General features: G+C 42.2%; 1 protein-coding gene across 6 annotated transcripts in view; it reads right to left on the bottom strand.

Annotated features, from left to right (window-relative positions):
* The window catches only part of LOC116062059 (IQ motif and SEC7 domain-containing protein 1-like), an 89,770-nt gene that overhangs the window by 33,786 nt on the left and 38,610 nt on the right, over positions 1 to 17,374 (bottom strand). Inside the window, exon 1 of one of the 6 annotated variants that reach the window (XM_031316540.2) lies at positions 14,885 to 15,131. The exons of 3 other annotated variants lie outside the window; for them this stretch is intronic. In XM_031316540.2, the coding sequence (XP_031172400.1) occupies positions 14,885 to 15,003 (119 nt within the window). In that variant the 5' untranslated portion in view covers positions 15,004 to 15,131. Of the gene's footprint in view, positions 1 to 2,782; positions 3,226 to 5,963; positions 6,768 to 14,884; positions 15,132 to 17,374 lie in introns of those variants that run through there. 2 more of the 6 variants (XM_031316544.2, XM_031316543.2) reach the window with 2 other exon arrangements.

The raw sequence follows: 17,374 nt of genomic DNA, 5'->3' as shown, positions 1-17,374 counted from the left end.
TGCAAGCTCGCTTTGGCAGGTTGCTACTTTTCCATTACAAGCAGTTCCTCTCAACCCAAAGACTTCACTTGTCATAAAGCCAGCCTAGCAAAGCACAGGACCAACAATTGGGTCAGTGCCTGCTCTCATGTTGAATCTCCTACTCTACAGCACTATAGGTCCAGTTCAGGCCAACACCGATGTGTGCTAATGTCCCAAGAGATAAATCCTGTTGGAGGCATTTACCTATTATGAAGCAGTGAAGTTCTGTCAGGCGGTGTTTAACATCCCAGTTCACTCAGATGTACTCCTTCCCATAGATATCCACTATGGGACGAGGAGGCACTAGTGACAAGCTCCAAACCTGCACACATTAAATAAGTAATGCTGCCGGCGTATTCTCTGACACAGAGTCATATCAGATGTACCCTGGTGTCTACGATGTCACTGCTACTGGATTCCTGTCTCAGTCATGAATCACCTTGTTACTTTAATCTCTCAGACATTTAACAGGTTGGCATTAACCCATTCAGGTTGTTTACCTCCATTTGCTCAAAAATACTGTTCTTTTTGCTTTGTTTTTCTTCCCCCATGTTCCATCAAGGAAAGAGGGAAGGGAGGGGGATATAGAAGGAAAGGATAGGATAGACAGTAAAGGGAGAGGGGTCTAAGGACGAGTAAGGAGGATTTTGGCTTACTGCTGCTGACAAAAAAATAGCCCAATCAGAGCCTAGAACCCGCGCAATTGAAAAAAAGTAGCCCAATTTTAGATTTCTATTTAGTATAAGGGTGTATTCGGTGCTTTTACTACCTGTCTTCTGTTTTATCAGTACATTTAGGCAAACAAAACTGCAGTAACAAAGAACAATTTCTAATAGAAGTCATGAAAACTAAACCAAATAAAAGTTTTTTAGATTAAATGTTAAAGCTTTTCACTCATTTACAGATGTAAGCCTTTACAGTCTTTTATCACAGACCCATGACAAAATATTAATTGAAATAGGAAAATAAAGTTTCAACATGGTGTGATAAACTGAAATGACACTTGGATGATATATTGGAATATAGATTTTATTTTAATATCAGATCAGTGATAACGTTATTATTGCTATATTGATAAAAATTAATATTGGCTCATTTACGTCAGATTTAGATTTCTTAAACATCTATATTGGTATTGTCCTCAAAAATGTTTCTAATGTTCAGAGTTATGTATACATTTGGGTGGATGACTGATACGATGGCTGAGAACCTCCCTATATATTTGCTTTGTCTGCCAGTAAGGAGCAGTTTATTATAGTAGATTATATTAAAAGGCCTGTATGTTTGGAGAGGTCAACATTGTGCGAGTTACAGGAGTGCTACAAAACAGATACAGTACTTTTGACTTTCCCTGCAGGCTACATAATTAGAATCACTGGAAAGTAACAGAAATGTACAATGGAAAATAAAAACAAAATCGGTCAGTCAATCACATAATTCCATCACTCAGATAATAAGAGGAAGAAATCTGTTCTATGTAGGGCTGAACGATTAATTGCATTTGCGATAATATCGCGATATGTTAAAACGCGATTTCCTAATCGCAAAGGCTGCGATTTGGTCACATGACTCGCGAGAGCAAATCAGTCTGCACTCCGCAGAGAAAGCATCAACTAGCACGCTAACGCTACACTGTACCTTGAGCTGATTTCTGTCATTCAAACAACTCTGAGTTGTAGTTTAAAACTTTTACAGCCATTTTAATAAAATGAAGGGTTTTATTCTGGTTCGAGTCCATACGTGCAGTTAATGGATACAGGAACGCAGAACTGAAGGCTCGGTTGGCAACGATTAGCTCTGATTAGCGGTTAGCTCCGGTTAGCGGTTAGCTCCGTTATAAAGATATGAGTGGAGGAGCTGCCACTGAGAGGGGTAACAGTCAGACTGATAAATGACGTTCGGGGTGCTTTCACAGCAGCGTGGCCGCGGTGTTTCAACAGTTTTATTAGTACAGTTAATCCCACAGCAAGAACACCAGCAACTAGCTAACGTAACGATAGCCTCTCTGAGCAAGTGCACACGACAGCACGCAACTTCACGAGGGGGAGGGGCTGGAGGCAGCTCCTCTATGCACTGTAAAAAAAAAAATACACGTGTGTGTGTGTGTGTGTGTGTATACTATATTTTTACTTTTTTAACTGTCTAGTGTGTAATTGTGTGTTGTTCATACTATAAAATGGTTTATTGTTTGTCTTTGTTGAATAATACAGAAGACAAAGAGCTTAAAAAATAATCGAATCGCAATATTTGGGAAAAAAATCGCAATTAGATTATTTTCAAAAATAGTTCAGCCCTAGTTCTATGTAATACAAAATAATAAAATCTTTCTGCTTGTTTCTATGTTCATTCAGAGAGTGATCTGAACCCTGTATGTCAGAGGACATTCCTGCTGTACACTTCTACTCTAAGACAAAGTTAAATGATAATAAGGCTTAAAAGAGATTTAAAAAAAAAAACAAATGGCAAGATTATTAAGACTTGATTATCGAAGACACGTCCTTGATAAAGTAGACTGCCCTGAAAGACCTTGGAATGTATTTACTGTTCACTCTCTGCCTTTTCAGCTGTGTGCCAGTGATTATATATTTCCGTGGTTCTGGAAAGGAAACCATCAAGCTTGAGCATATAGACAGGAATGTTATTTAATCAGTCGAACGTCAGAAATATCTGCACAGACTGCTGTGGTCGGTCGGAACGACAACCACCACTTATTCTGCAGGCCACTGCCGTCCACACTGGTCTATGCCGGATGCTCTCCTACCTTATAGTTCGGCTGGTAATGCAGTACTTCCACATCGCATTCCACATGGCAGTGACATCACCGGAGGCATCAGACATACCCGAAAAAAGTGCGCATGGCACTAAAGGGAAGTTTTAAAAAAAAAAGTTTAAAAAAAACACTAAACTGTAGCAACTCCCCCTAAAAGAGCCACCAAAAGCACAGTCTGTGCTCACTCCCTTCTCGACCACAAATTACACCCCACATCCTTCACTTTCCATAGAAAAGCCACAGAGAAATTCATTCTTTCACTGCTAAAGTTACTTTGTCTGTGCCTTTTCGAAGTTTTCCCTGCTCCTAGTTTATGTTGGGCGCAGAGTTGCTGCTCTAGCAAGCTGTCTGATGACCAAGTAAGGTAAAGGCTTAGTACGTATAGCAGAAGAAAATCATCCCTCTTCTTAACAAAATCTCTCCACCCACAACGAAACACACACCAGTCCTCTTTCTGCTCTCTGCAGACACCCCTTCCCTTTTGTGCCGTCCAATGCAATCTTTCACTCATCTGCTGCTCCCCAATGGTGATGGGCAGGGCCTATGTTGTGTGTTTGATGTGTGCTTGTGTTTATGTGGAAGTGACTGTAAGAGAAAGAAAGACAGAGAGGCAGAAACAGAGTGATAGAAATAAATGGAGAGATAGAAAGAGCATGTGAGAGCTTGCAGTCCCTGTGTGTATGGTAATACATGGGCACATGTCCAACAATCACACTGCTCTCAATGGGAAGGCCACGCAGGAGGGAGGGTGAACCCCAGTTCAGCAGCTGGGAGAGGCTGTTTTGAGTTACTACACTGACCTTGCTTTAACAACACAGTCTCAGTCCTGGGATACAATCTGACTATGTTAACAGTGCAGCCAGAGCAATGTAATGAGTTACGCCCAATGACCAGGATATTCCAGTAACTCTGTGGGATTAGACACATTATGAGTCGTTCACATTGTGTGGAAAAAAATCAACAGTCTTCCTAAATAATGCCAAAGACCACTGAGTCACAGACTGAGATCCGCCATTAGCAGTAGTTAGCAAAATATTTAGTTAATCATTTTGAACTAAGTAGACCACATGCAAATGCTGCAAACAACTAGGGCTGCACAATATATTGTTTTTTATCGCCATCGCAATATCAACTGGCGCAATATACTGGACACATTGCGAAAGGCTGCGACATATCGCGATAGACACAAAACACATTTTTTTTGTGTTAGTTGAAAGAAAATATCAGTAGAAAACCCCACATTAAAATGTAATGTGATTCTTTTTTTAGTGGTGCCTTTTATATTCAATCCAAAGTTGAAATTGTTCAATAAAAGAATGTTGGAAATGATTTGTTTTGAATTCACCAAGCAATGTGTTGTATTTTAGAAGAATACTGAAAGCAGCAGAACTGCAGAACTGAGTACACTTTAATATCTATTTATTTATCGCAAGTAATATCTTTATTGCGATATTCAACAACGTTATCGCATATCGCATATTTTCCTCATATCGTGCAGCCCTACACACAACCCTACAATATCAAAAATCTGACTAAAAATATGCTAATAATACCATAGGCATTTGGTATTGAGGTAGCACCAACAGCTGTGGGGGTTCCCTGAAGCCTACGTTCAAAGAAGAGATGCCAACTAAATCGGTGATGCATTATTAATAAATCACGGACATACTGTATTCTCACCTTCTGAATACTAATGCTCTTGACAAACTGTGTTTTTATATATATATATATATATATATATATATATATATATGTGTGTGTGTGTGTGTGTGTGTGTGTGTTGCATTAGCATATAGAGATGTGACAGCAGGCATGTGCTCCTGAATTTCACAGGTACGGGATCAGTGTCTTCACACCGTAGCTTGCTTCTAAATCAGACATCAAACATCTGCACGACGGGATGCGCAAGAAGGAAAACCTTTGCAAACATAACCAGTGGGATGTTATTGGGGTAGCAGGAGGAAAATGGACCAACAATATGGTTGCTCTTGTCTGTACAACTGCAAAACCTTGGATCTGGGATCCAAATGATGTGTAATAAGAGTGAGGTAACAATTCTGAGGAACTGCAGTCCTTTGAAGCTGAAATTGCAGCTTGAAATACACATGTGAGATTACAGAGCATCTATTGAGCTAAAAGTGAAGACCACCCAAACATTAAAGCACATTTGTCATCGTCGAAAATCCATTCATATCTGTCTTTTTCTTTTCATCTTCAACAGAATAGTGGTTGTTTTGTGCAAAACAGTTTAATGTGCATCTCAGTTTGAGGGGGTGGAATGTATCTATGGAATCTGAAGCATCAGATATCTGTGTTGTGATAGGCAGAAAAAGACAGCAGAGGTTGTTTTTTTTTAAATGGTCTCAACACGGCAGCAGGGGGATGGGGTGAGTCATTTACTGAGTGTGAGAGAGGAGTGTTCACCTTTTTAACATACCTGGGCATAGCTGCGAAAAATACATGTCAGTGGTAAAACCTGTATTGTAATATGTTCAAAGAAGAGGAAATGTTCAAGCTACTACATATCTTGCATCCTCTGATTTACTGCTGTGTGAAGTGTCACCAAAAGACATTAAATCAAATCTGATGACATGATTGGCATGTTGCGGCGAGGATGCGAGCTGCAAAGCTAGCTAACTCAGTAATCAGGCGCAGATAATGCAGTAGGTGAAAGGTGACAGAGGAGAGATCCAAGTGGGACAGAGATGAATGAATTTAGTCAGAGCCAGCTCATCGCGTGCTTTTCAGCAGTGCCAACGCTAAACAGACAACCGACACAAACAAGATCATTCTAAGTGCCAAGTTACTTAACCAAGTGCTTCTACAAAACAGTCCTAACCTGGTTCGCTCTAAAAAAAAAATCGATGGTGGTTCAGCCAGCTCACGCACTCCTGGGTAATGTCTCTCTCAGGCAGCCAGTATGTCAGCATGCAAAGCTGAGCACCACAACAGTTTCTCTATCAATCAGCCAAGCTTTGATGAAGTAATACTAGGGTCTGTCTAAAATCATATGGATTTGCTTAATGTTGGGAGTACTTCAACACAGACAGTAACATTAGCAAGCTGACAGCCCTCTAGATGATGAGAGTTTTCCGAAACATGTAGCGCAAGAAGTACAACAAACGATCTAAGCCAAACGTGACTGCAGATCATAGCCATTTTTAAAACATACCTCTTATAAAAGTTGTTGTGTGGGTGCAAACACAGCACATGCCAGTAATCCAGGCAAAACGCTTTGAACTTCCACATCCTGGGTTCAGACAATCAACAGGGTAGAAGAGCAGTGGGATCCAACAACATTAAAAAGTACCATGGCACCACAAGCGCAGGACCCTGCTCATTTCTTCAGCCAGTGAATCCCTGGCGTGGACGTGGGATCTGTCCTCCTCTGGAGCTCTAGCCTCGCCACTGCCACTGGATGACAGCTTGAGTGGTTTTAACCCGCCCAGAACAACCACATTACTGCTGGACCTGTCTCAGTCATCACCAACCCAGGAAGCCAGGCCTTTTAAGAACCCTCTTAAGGACTGATTCAGACCCAGTATTAATGCTCAGGATCCACTATTCCAAATAAGCTCTAATTTGGCTGCATCGGCTCTCTTTTAGCTCCTATCCAGGTCAGTTGGTCTGTCCTCTGTGCTGGTCCCTAAACACAGTGCGTCAGCCCGGGATCCTCTGAGACATCATGGCTACAGCAGAAGCTCTTCCCTGCTCCAGCATGCACAGGTACTAGAATGTGTAGGAGCGCAGATACGAGCAAGAATCCTCCAATAGTCGCGTATCCCTGTTTGAACAGGCACAGACTCAACAGGGATCATCAATGGCCTCCTCCTCTGCTGCACAAACAAACTTTTTAATGAGGCGAGAGTCTTTTCTCTCACTTTTTCTTCAGCCTAATGCCATGCTTCTCCTCCTTTTCTCCTTCCTATAGTTAAATCCTGAACCTCCTCCTATCTCTGTCCCCTTCTCCTGATCCTCTGCCTCTTGCTCTCTCTCTTTCTCCCTCTCCCTCTTACTGGTACTGCCATCCACACAGGACCTCCCAGAAATGTGCCGATTCTGGTTGCCGGGCAACACTACCGTACTACTGAAGCTTCAAATGGAAGCCTAGCAGAGCAGTCTGCTATTGGTCGGTTCTTCAGCGGGGAGGGGCTGCTGCAATGTTGTATGACCACATGAGTTTATACACACGCTTTGTTTAAATAAATATGAGCTTCAAGTGCTCTCATTTTTTTCAGTGTCTAGTAAAGGAAAGGGAACTGTTGCTTTACTTATCTCATCAAGGTCATGGAAGCATTACAAAAAACACAATTGCACATAAACTGCTTGAGCAAATGCTCAGTTATGGTCAACTGAGTGATTCATGAACTGAATTAAACTGTAAGGCTGATATATGAATGGTGCAGTGTCAGAGGTATGCAGGGAGAATGTGGTGAAATTGAATTCCTGTGCATAAGAGGGCCAGTATGTTAAACCTGGATCAAAGAGGTGTGTGTCTTTATTAGAAGCATGTCCAAATGTGCTGCAGTGCTGCTTAGCAGAGCTGTAAGACTTATAAGACACAGAGCGTTGCTCTCTCTTCTTGCTAAAGGTTTTTTTAGCACTTGAACACAAGCACAGTGCTGTTCTTTCTCTGCCTGAGATGCAGTGCCACGCTGCAGTGCCACCCAGTCCCAGCAGTCATGGGAAAGGGGTGTGGAAGGGCCTCTCATCAATATTCAGCCACTGTCAGAGTCCGAACACACAAACACTGAAAATACTGCATATGTACACAAACAAGTAGAGTCGCATATGCAAACACACAAATAAGCAAACATTCATTAATGTGTGTGCATATTTACACATGAACACACTAATTGGTATAGTTAGATCTGTTTCGTCTGACAAGTGATCTCCACATGACCCTTTTCACACACCTCCTGGCACAATATGGGCTTCCTCCATTTTCCCAAGCCAAGAAGATATAGAAAGGCTAGAGCAGCACAAAGGCTATACTGAGAGCCTGTGTGAACAGCAGGGACACTAAGGAATTAATTAATCTACAGACTATTCATCAGCCTTTTGTCACAACGCAGGGCTCCTGATTTACACACATCTCACAGAAAATGACCACACACTGACAGAGTTGTCTTTAACCATGCTCTTCATCTCAATCTTCATTGATGAAAAATAGCTTTCAGCGAGTTAACATTTCACACTCTCCCCACATAACAAGTGTGATTATCTTCCAGTTAAAATATCTTAACTCTGAATTTCAGTGGTTACACATCATTTGTTGGGAATTACATTTAGAGCAGATTATAAGATAATATTTAGCGATATATATTTCCATTTTCCATTATGTCTGTTGATCATCTTGATGATTTACTCATGTGGTTCATGCCAAATAGAGAACCTGTTTAGTTCCCTCTTTCTAATTCATGTCTGGTTGCCTTCAGTGGTGAGTGTGGGTGGAACCCCCACTGTTGAGCAGAACATACTAGAGTTTGTCAAGGGCAAAGAACAGCACGTATTGCACTAACTGGCATAAAACACAGGTGGCTCCCATTCAAGCACACATGACACACTATTATTTGTTTTTGTAGGGTGAAGAGCTGAGTAAGTGTGTATACAAGCACAACAGGAGATGATTTAATAAGTAGATGGATAGATCGCTCATTCAACATGGCATGCATTGGCATGTCCATGTGTGTGATGAACTGGTTTCAACGGTTTGTGCTTTAAAGTGCAGTGTAAAATGAACATTCTTTCTACGTATCACAATGCGTGCCTACCTTCTGCCCACACCAAAGTAATGCTAGCTGTGAGTGTGAGTTAACATCTGCAGGACGCCCGCATTTTCAATGTTTGACAGGGTCTCCAGTGACAAATTACATTTTTCACCATTTAAAAAAAAGGTAAGAGTGAAAAATGACAGACCATTTCGGAGGAACATGCAACAGAAATACATGGTTACATGTAGTGTGCTTGTGTCTGCAAGGATTCCCCTTTGTGATGCTTGTATAAACCCTAAAAAAACAATGTCAGTGCATTTCTGCAGAGGTCAGAGTCAATTATGAAATGGGTGACATAAAGCTACCAAAAGCATGTTTTTGTAAGTTATAAAGTGTGCAAAAAGTATGGTGAGGATAAGAAAATATGACAAATATTTCCTATCTTCCTGACTAAAATCCCCCATTGCACTGCAGGTTTTTCAATATGAATCTACAATGTTTCACAAATCAAATGGCTATAAAATATATATCTGCTCAGCCATCAATCTGAATAAATGGCCTCATTATTGTCTTCACATTGGTGCTGCTAGTGGATCATACTGTAGTACATTGATGTGGACGGATATGGAGCATTACAGTGCAGGGATCCCACTTCTCCCTGTGACTGACCCAGTCAATCACTATTACGCTGCCCTAAGGATTTCATTATGACCTGCTCTGAGCAGGAGATGTGCAGTCAATAAGCACTTCAACAGAAAATCCTCCTATGGTCAACGGTATGTGAGAAGGGGTGAAAGAGAGTCCTACTCATGCTTGTGCAATACCATGGAGAAACAATGCATGGATAAAAACCTGAAGCAAGAATTTAAAAGATTATACATACAACAAGATGACAGCTATGGGTGGCCCCTTATTTTAACCCTGACCTTTTTTTTGTCTTGTTAGGCCTTCCTGCAAACTGATCCACTCAAACAGAAACTATATAAGAAAGATGGAGATGGCACAATATATAATAACCATCATATATCATAGAATGAGAGCTTGCAAAGTTGTACTGAAAATCCACGATAAAACATCATTATAAGTAGGATTTAAAGTACACACAAGGACATGAGCTCATAATGTCTGTGTGAAGGACAGGCAGCCTGTCTGAAAGGATGTGTTAGAAAAGTGCACCCCCTAGTGGCAGATTGGAGTAGCTTCCATGCTTTCAAAGCTTATAAAGGAGCCAAGGAGTGTGACAGGCATGCTGATTCACTCAGAGTACATGAACACAATACATCATGGAAATTAATTTATTTCTTATTCATACCACATCTGAGAAGCATTCAATAAATGGCAGAGCTCAGAACATGAGTGGCTGATTTTAACATCTCTACACAAAAACAACACACCTTTTTAGATCATTAAACACAGTTTATGTCAGCTGCATAGGAAATGCAGCTTAAAACTGAACAACAGGATGATTTATGATGGTGATTTATACTGTCCAACCTCAACTATTTACATATGTGCCTTACCGATGTGTCACACCTTTGTGCATCCTCTTCTATTTAGAATTAAAAAAACACTTGCTGCATTCAGCGAGAATTGTTGATACCATTACTGGCAAAGATGGAGGCACAGAAACTTAAGAGTATCTGACTAGCATGTAAGTGTATACTACAGTGCAGACCATTCCATATCATTTTACAAGGTACTCTGGAGAGACAATCTTACATGAAAGTTATAGCAGTTCGCATGAGCACAAGCTCTTGCATCGATTGTAAAGTACAGCTGTTTAGCCCCCAGCCTGAAAGCATCCACACAGAAGATAGATGGAGGGGGGGGGGGGACAGACAGAACAGAAGAGAAAGAGAAGGAGGATGTAGAGACAAAAGCAGGACAAGATAGAGAAAGACACATGAAGGAGGGGGGAGATCCATAGTAACAGCAGACTGACTCCCTCCTCCAGCTTTGGCTTTGTATTAAAGCAGAAAGCACAGTCACAGACAAACAGCAAGGCAAAGAAAAAGAGAACAAAAAGGGAGAAAAAATCCTCTGTGGCTGGTTGGAGGTGGATCCCACAGTTTTCCGACTCTGCCAGCTATCTTGAAGGCTTTCATAACCTGAGGCCGGGTAACAGAACTGATGAGGAGCGCTGTCTCCACTGTGAAAGAGGGTACACTTAAACAAAGAACCGCCAGCACAGTGAACATGTTCAACACAGCAGGCTGTTTCTCAGAAATACTACACTCAAGTGTACTACGAAACAGAAGAAATGCTTGCATCTTCTTTAATAATTATATGAATGATATGGATTGTTGAATGATTTGTACATGCTTATAACTAAGCCGTTAACATGTGACTACAATTCACCGTTTAAAATCCCTAATAGGATTAACATGTCTTGTATGAAGTTAGCAAATTCAGTGGCACAGAGATTCCAGTGTCATGAAAGCAAAAAATATGTCTAGAAAGAACATACTGTATTTGCATGAGTCAGTTGGCATGCACTCTGTAGAAATGGCTTAAAGTCATTTTTCCAATCATGAAACAGCAAACAGAAAACCATGTAAATAAGAATCAATGTCTCACATGCTCAGGGATATCTTGGTATGGCTGTTATTATGTAACATTGTTGCTGATAAACATATCCTCATATCTGTTTTTATTTTTGCCAGAGGAACAAAATGTTCTGGAGACGGATCCTTTTTTGATGCACCCAACTCTCCTCTGTGCTGTCGCTTCTGACGTTGCTATTGGCAAAGGCAGGAGCTTATTATGGGCTGTTTCAAACCACGGATGCATCAGACACTAGCTACTCCCCTGAGGAAACTTTAACTCACTGAGATGTGCCCCTGAGAGCCCAACAGCTCCCGTTGGTTTGATAATCCTTACACATGGCTGACACAGCTCCAGCTGCAAACTCGACCACTGAAAACGGTTTTAGTGTGCAAATGACAGCCTTTGAGCGGACCGAGCTCGGCCTGAGCCAAGTTTGTGCTATTTTGGCAAAAGCCAAAATGCTATTGTAGCATCGGCAAGGAAAATGGTACCATAAGCTGCTTGATTTGGCAGACCGATCTGGTGTTGCGGCTCTTTAGCTCTGCGCGGTCAGAACACTTTAGTGAGGTGATTCTTGACCCTTCTATGCTCCATTCTCATATTTATGATCTATTATGCTCTACCGTTTTAGACTATATGGCTTTCTATTATGTTCTGTCTTGATGGAGCAGGAGATGAAATCTTAAGGTGTGAATGTCCTACAATTTTTCAAAACCATTAAGGAAAGATCAAACAGTTGGTCAATAAATAAGCTATACAGTCCTTGGTATAATGACTTAAGTAACAATGATGGTGCATTAACGGCTATAATCACGTCCACCTTACAGAATGACTGTAGTCATTTATGGCAATGGACAGTTAATGTAGCTATCAGACAAGTGAAAAATCAAAGGGTTATTATGCCGACAGGTCTGCACATTCATCCAGCATGTACCCCGGCTTTAACGAATGACTCACTTACAGCTCTGTAACGTTGTGCCCCCATCCACTGATGCTACAGTATATGAACTGACAGCATGCCCTACCAATGCCCAACCCTTGTGATGGAAAGGTGATGCAATGCATTGTATTGCAGTCGTTGTCTCATTGCTATAGCAGCATGCATCCTATAGTTGCTGTCTCCGGTGGAGGCATATGCAGAGCTATGCTGGCAGCTGTCTTTGTTCACTCTCAGTTTGCAGACTCAAAGTGAAGGAATGTGCTGTCAGTGACTTACAGCTCTGGTGACAAACTCTTTTTCATTCAGCACTGGCGTCACTTGAACAGGGGCATCACATTAAGAATCTCTCAGCCAATAATGGGAAATGGGCTTTCCTGCTGTAATGGCTATATGGCATGAATGCCCTCTGAGAATGCATGACATTATCTCAATGATAGGTAAAGCCCATTGATGTTTATTAGCCACTTTGTCTGTGCAATGTTATATATTCAGTGTGCCGAGTACAGAGAAGAGAGTATGAATCCCAGAAAATAATCCATGCACAAAGATCAAACCTCCTGAATGGTAATGTCACGGACAATAGGATTACCAAGCGTTTAGTTTCGAAAAAAAGTCGGCACATCTCAACTCCACTGCGTATCTTTCATGATCTGGGATTTCAAAAATTAGCATATTATTAGAAAGCGATGATCCCTTTTTTCGTGCACAAACCTGCAAGGTTAATAACTGCTGAACAACGAAGCTGGGCAGCAACACTGGTGTGGAGTATCTACTGTACAGATCCATGTCATTACCCCTAAGACAAAACTGACTCAGGGACTGTAGATGTAGCAATACCATTACAGTTTGATTATTTGTGTATTATATGTGCAGTGTGAACATACAGTATCTCTCTCTGATGTGCTGTGCTTTGCTCTGCACCAGTAAACTAAATGACAACCAGTTACTAAATTCCTTGTCAAATAGCACATGGCAGCACATTAACAGACCTGGTTTGATTACTTATTGTAAATGTCTGGGTTTTTTTTGTTTTGTTTTTTTAGCTTGCCCTGCATGTAGAGTATGCATTTTGTTCCACTGTACAAAATACACTATACATATTCTTGCTGTATTTTACCCAAGGCAACCTCTGTATCCCCTTCAGGCCAGAGGAGTGAAGTGTAGTATCCTTAAAAGCCAACAAAGCCTTTGGCCAAGTCCAGGTTATCCTCCTCTTGGCCTTCCAGTGTTGTAGGCACAGCAATATCATTCCAGAGGGACTGGGGCCTGCCAGCGATGCTGAAATGACATTTACAACAACAGACAACAGACTCATCCTGCTTCAGCTCCTAATTAAAAATGAGCATTGGCCAGGCACTGTGAGTATCAGTCTGTTTGAGAGACAGTCAAACTAAGACATTAGTGTCAATCCGTGGCACATGTCCTCTGTCCCCTTACAACCACAACAACAGCGACCGTTTCACAAAGCCATTGATTTGCACCACACTTTCACTTTCCTGAGAGCTCTGCCTCTTGGCCCGGTCACATGACTTTCTGTGGTTTCTTTCTCTTTGGACTAAAAGCTGGAAGGAAACAGGGGGGAAATAACTCAGCCCCTATTTCAGAACTACAGACAGACCAAGATGTGCAATTGCCTATTATGCAACAACAAAAACAGAATGCAGCATGTAATAAAATTATGATTACTGGTACACTAAAGGAACATGAGAATCTGAGGAATGTATTCATGCATTCCTGTACGCTGTACACATGGAAACAAGACAGAGATTCAAGCCAGTTGAAGGCAGGAGCAGATTGCCTGTGAAGGACTCAGTGGAGACCCATGAAGGTCTCATACTCATTAAGATGATTGATCCCCCATGTATGGTATTAGATCATGACATGGCAGAGTAATTCAGATTAACGTTATGCACCAGCTGGTAAGTAAATGTGTGAAAAATTCAAGTGTTCACATACATGGTTACACTTATAGGACTGTAAAGGAATCAGAGGGTCTACACACTACAGCAAATAAAACAAACTTAAATGTGCCTCTACAGAGAAATAAGGTAGCAGAATGCTTATTCAGCTAAATACTGAAGGTGTTGAGTACTAGAGGGTAGATTGTGTGCAGACCATTCTTGTACAGCACCACACCAAAAATAACCCTAACCAAAAAATCTCTCATCTAAAATCTAATTTTGTCCACCTTTCATCCCAGCAGATCTGACACATGATTTACTGAAGTAGAGATGCAAGATTTCCATACAGACTGTAGGACTCATCACTATCCCAAAAATAACACCTCAGACTCAGCCGCATTTTACACACACACACACACACACACACACACACACACACACACACACGTAATTCCACACGCATACACATTGTACCAATCACACACACCCACAAATATACAGCACAAGCTGCAAGGAACTCATGTGCCCAGTATGAGCTACCACAGCATCACCCAGAAATTAGTCATTTTTCTCAGCCACCCGAGGCTCTAAAAACATCACTCACATGGCTCGGTTGTGATTGCAGTCATAATAGTGGGCAAATACAAAACACTCAGGTTTCATCACCTTGTATGAAGACACATATTTCATCAACTTGGTGAAATACTTGCATCTCATTCACGCAAACAAACGTATGTTCCACCTCGTCGCCCCTCCCCTGGAGAGAGAGGTTGTTTACTAAGAGCACAGAAAGGGAACATGAGAGGACAGAGCAAGTCTGGATGCCATAGATGACTCAGCATAGACACTGGAGAGGTAGACACCGTGTTTTCCTCCACCGCTTCCCACTCGACTGCTGTCTCCATGAATGGGAGCTACACCAGTGCCGCCTAAGCTGGTGAGCCCGCCTGTCATACTATCTGACAGCAATCACAATGAACATGCTACTCACATGTCGTAGAGCCGGTAACCCATGGCAGAGCCCGGTCTGCTTGAGTGGGACCCCGGGTCTCGCGTTCGCCTAGGGTCCGTGCTGCTCACCACGGCGCGCCACACGCTTGGTTTGTCCATCGTTTATGCTGGTCAATGGGACTGTGTGACTGAGACGGCGTGCGCACACGGGCTCACTCACATTTGCTATCCCTCTCCCTCCCAGTCACAAACACAGGCAGCGAGAGAGCAGTGTGTGTGATGTAACGAGGAGCGTCCAAGAGGCTGACGGATGGGGGGGGGGGGGGGGTTGTGGTGGCTGGTGATGGAGGAGGAGGAAGATTTTGGGGGGGGGAGGGGTCGTACAGCCAAGAAGATAAAGGTCTGATAAGCACTGATGAGAAGCCTCGGTTTTAAAGCATGGTGGATGATGGGTAATTCTTTACTGGTACCAGTGCCTGGGGAGGCTGCCACTCCTAAATAAAAAGAAAGAGGACACAACCTGCAGGTGAGCTACAGGGAGATTATACTGCCTCAAAACACAGAGAAGCATCTGCATACGCCTCTCTCCACCCTCTTATCTGTTTTCAGTAGTACGGTCCTCAGCAGGGCCACACGATTGGCTCCTTGGTCTCCATAGAAACAGGAGGATGTGTCAGAGGGCTCATTATCATGCCTTCTCTCCTCTCCCTCCCATTTTGTTTTCACTCCCTCTCTCTTCTCCTTCTCTCTCTCTTTCCCCATTTCTCTTCTTCTCACATACTCACCCCCTACCCTCCCTCTCCTCCATCCTCTCTTCTGAAATCAATGCACTTTTCTCTGTAGTGTCTTTCAAAACAGATCAGGCTTTCCAGTCTAATGAGGAGTGGTGCAAGCAGGTAAAGATACTGCATAGCTCTGGTTAATTATGTCTGCAGAAAAAAAAAACCTTAAAGAACTAAGACAGAGATTAGATAATGGAAGCATATGAAAATGTCAGAAATAATCAGAAGGAAAACAAGTCATTTGGTAAAGGAGTTACGGGCTTTGTAATACAGTTCTGGACTTTTTATTGCCAGAAGTTAGTGAAATAGAAACCATGTGGCTTGCACAGACATAGCATCATGCACAAGGAATGCCAAAACCAGAAAAAAGTGTGAAATATTAAGCAAAGGGGCAACATTACCAAGGAGTAAAAGTTTATTCAGGGGGAAGTTCTGGCAGAAAAATGGGTCAAAATGAACACAAACTGTAGATGGTGCCCATATTAGGAAATGGAGGGTACTGTTGTTGACACCTTCACCAGGTAACAGCATCCAAAGCGGGACGATGCATGGAGACTGTCTATGGAGACAAACGCGCACACACACACACACACACACACACTCACGCACATACACACACACACACACGGCTAAAGAGAGAGAAACCCTGGGTTGATGGCTCACAGTCTCCAGGGGAGGATGTGTTTCACCTTGGGCAGATTCGATGGCACACGACGTGTTAGAGCCAAGGTGACTAGTACCATCAGACCTTTGTCTTTTGCCCAATGAACTTGTGTAGTGGCTAATTGTACATGTGCGTCATCTCACTGCAATTACACTGGCTATGTACTTTCTAATTCTCTGCTGATCCCTCCAGCTCTGACGCTTGTCATTGAGCCGTGTGTGTGTGTGTGTGTGTGTGTGTGTGTGTGTGTGTGTGTGTGACTGTATGTGTGCCAGAGTGCCTGTTTGTGTGAGAGTGGAAACCCTGTATAATTTTTATTCCAACATTGTCCAACTCTTCATATCCACATATCTAGAGCAAGATTATTTTTAACATTTACTATCCAGACTGCCACAAAATGTACTGTGTGCATAAGCTTCCAAGATGAGTACTAACATATTTGCTGTCCTCCAATGACAAACCCTTTCCATTTTGGGCATGCCATGAGTTTTCCTTTTGCGCCACACTCAGGCCATGATATCCACTTTACACACAATATATCTGATTGCCATTAAATCTACTGAGACTCTTCCATGTTTGTAGTCAGCCCCAATACCTATCTTCTAAGGACAAACTTAAGGTTTTGAGTCATTTTAGACAATACTTTAATGTTAACACAATTGACATTTCTATTAAACATTTTCAACTGTTGGATGTACAAAAGACTACAGCCTCTAACTAGCAGATTTTACCTCCTCATTCCTTGGTAGCACTTGTAATGTCACCTATACAGTGTTAATCAGTGAGGTGTTTCGGCACAATTCTTCCAAAGCTTGTCATGTAATTTAACCTCCAGTTTGACAGTTGGCCAATTTGTGTGATCTTTTCACTGTGTGTGTGTGTGTGTGTGTGTGTGTGTGTGTGTGTGTGTGTGTGTGTGTGTGTGTGTGTGTGTGTGTGTGTGTGTGTGTGTGTGTGTGTGTGTGGTAAAATGTTGTGGGGGGAGGGGCTCATACAGGGGCAACGGTGAGCTCCATTCTGTTCAACATCGAGTGTGTATCTGCAAACCCCGAGCAGAGTGTTAGTAGTCTGGGCACACACACAC

Source organism: Sander lucioperca, chromosome 12 (assembly GCF_008315115.2).
Source record: "Sander lucioperca isolate FBNREF2018 chromosome 12, SLUC_FBN_1.2, whole genome shotgun sequence".
In the NCBI taxonomy this organism is placed as follows: Eukaryota; Metazoa; Chordata; class Actinopteri; order Perciformes; family Percidae; genus Sander; species Sander lucioperca.
This window is presented reverse-complemented; position numbering and strand designations above follow the sequence as displayed.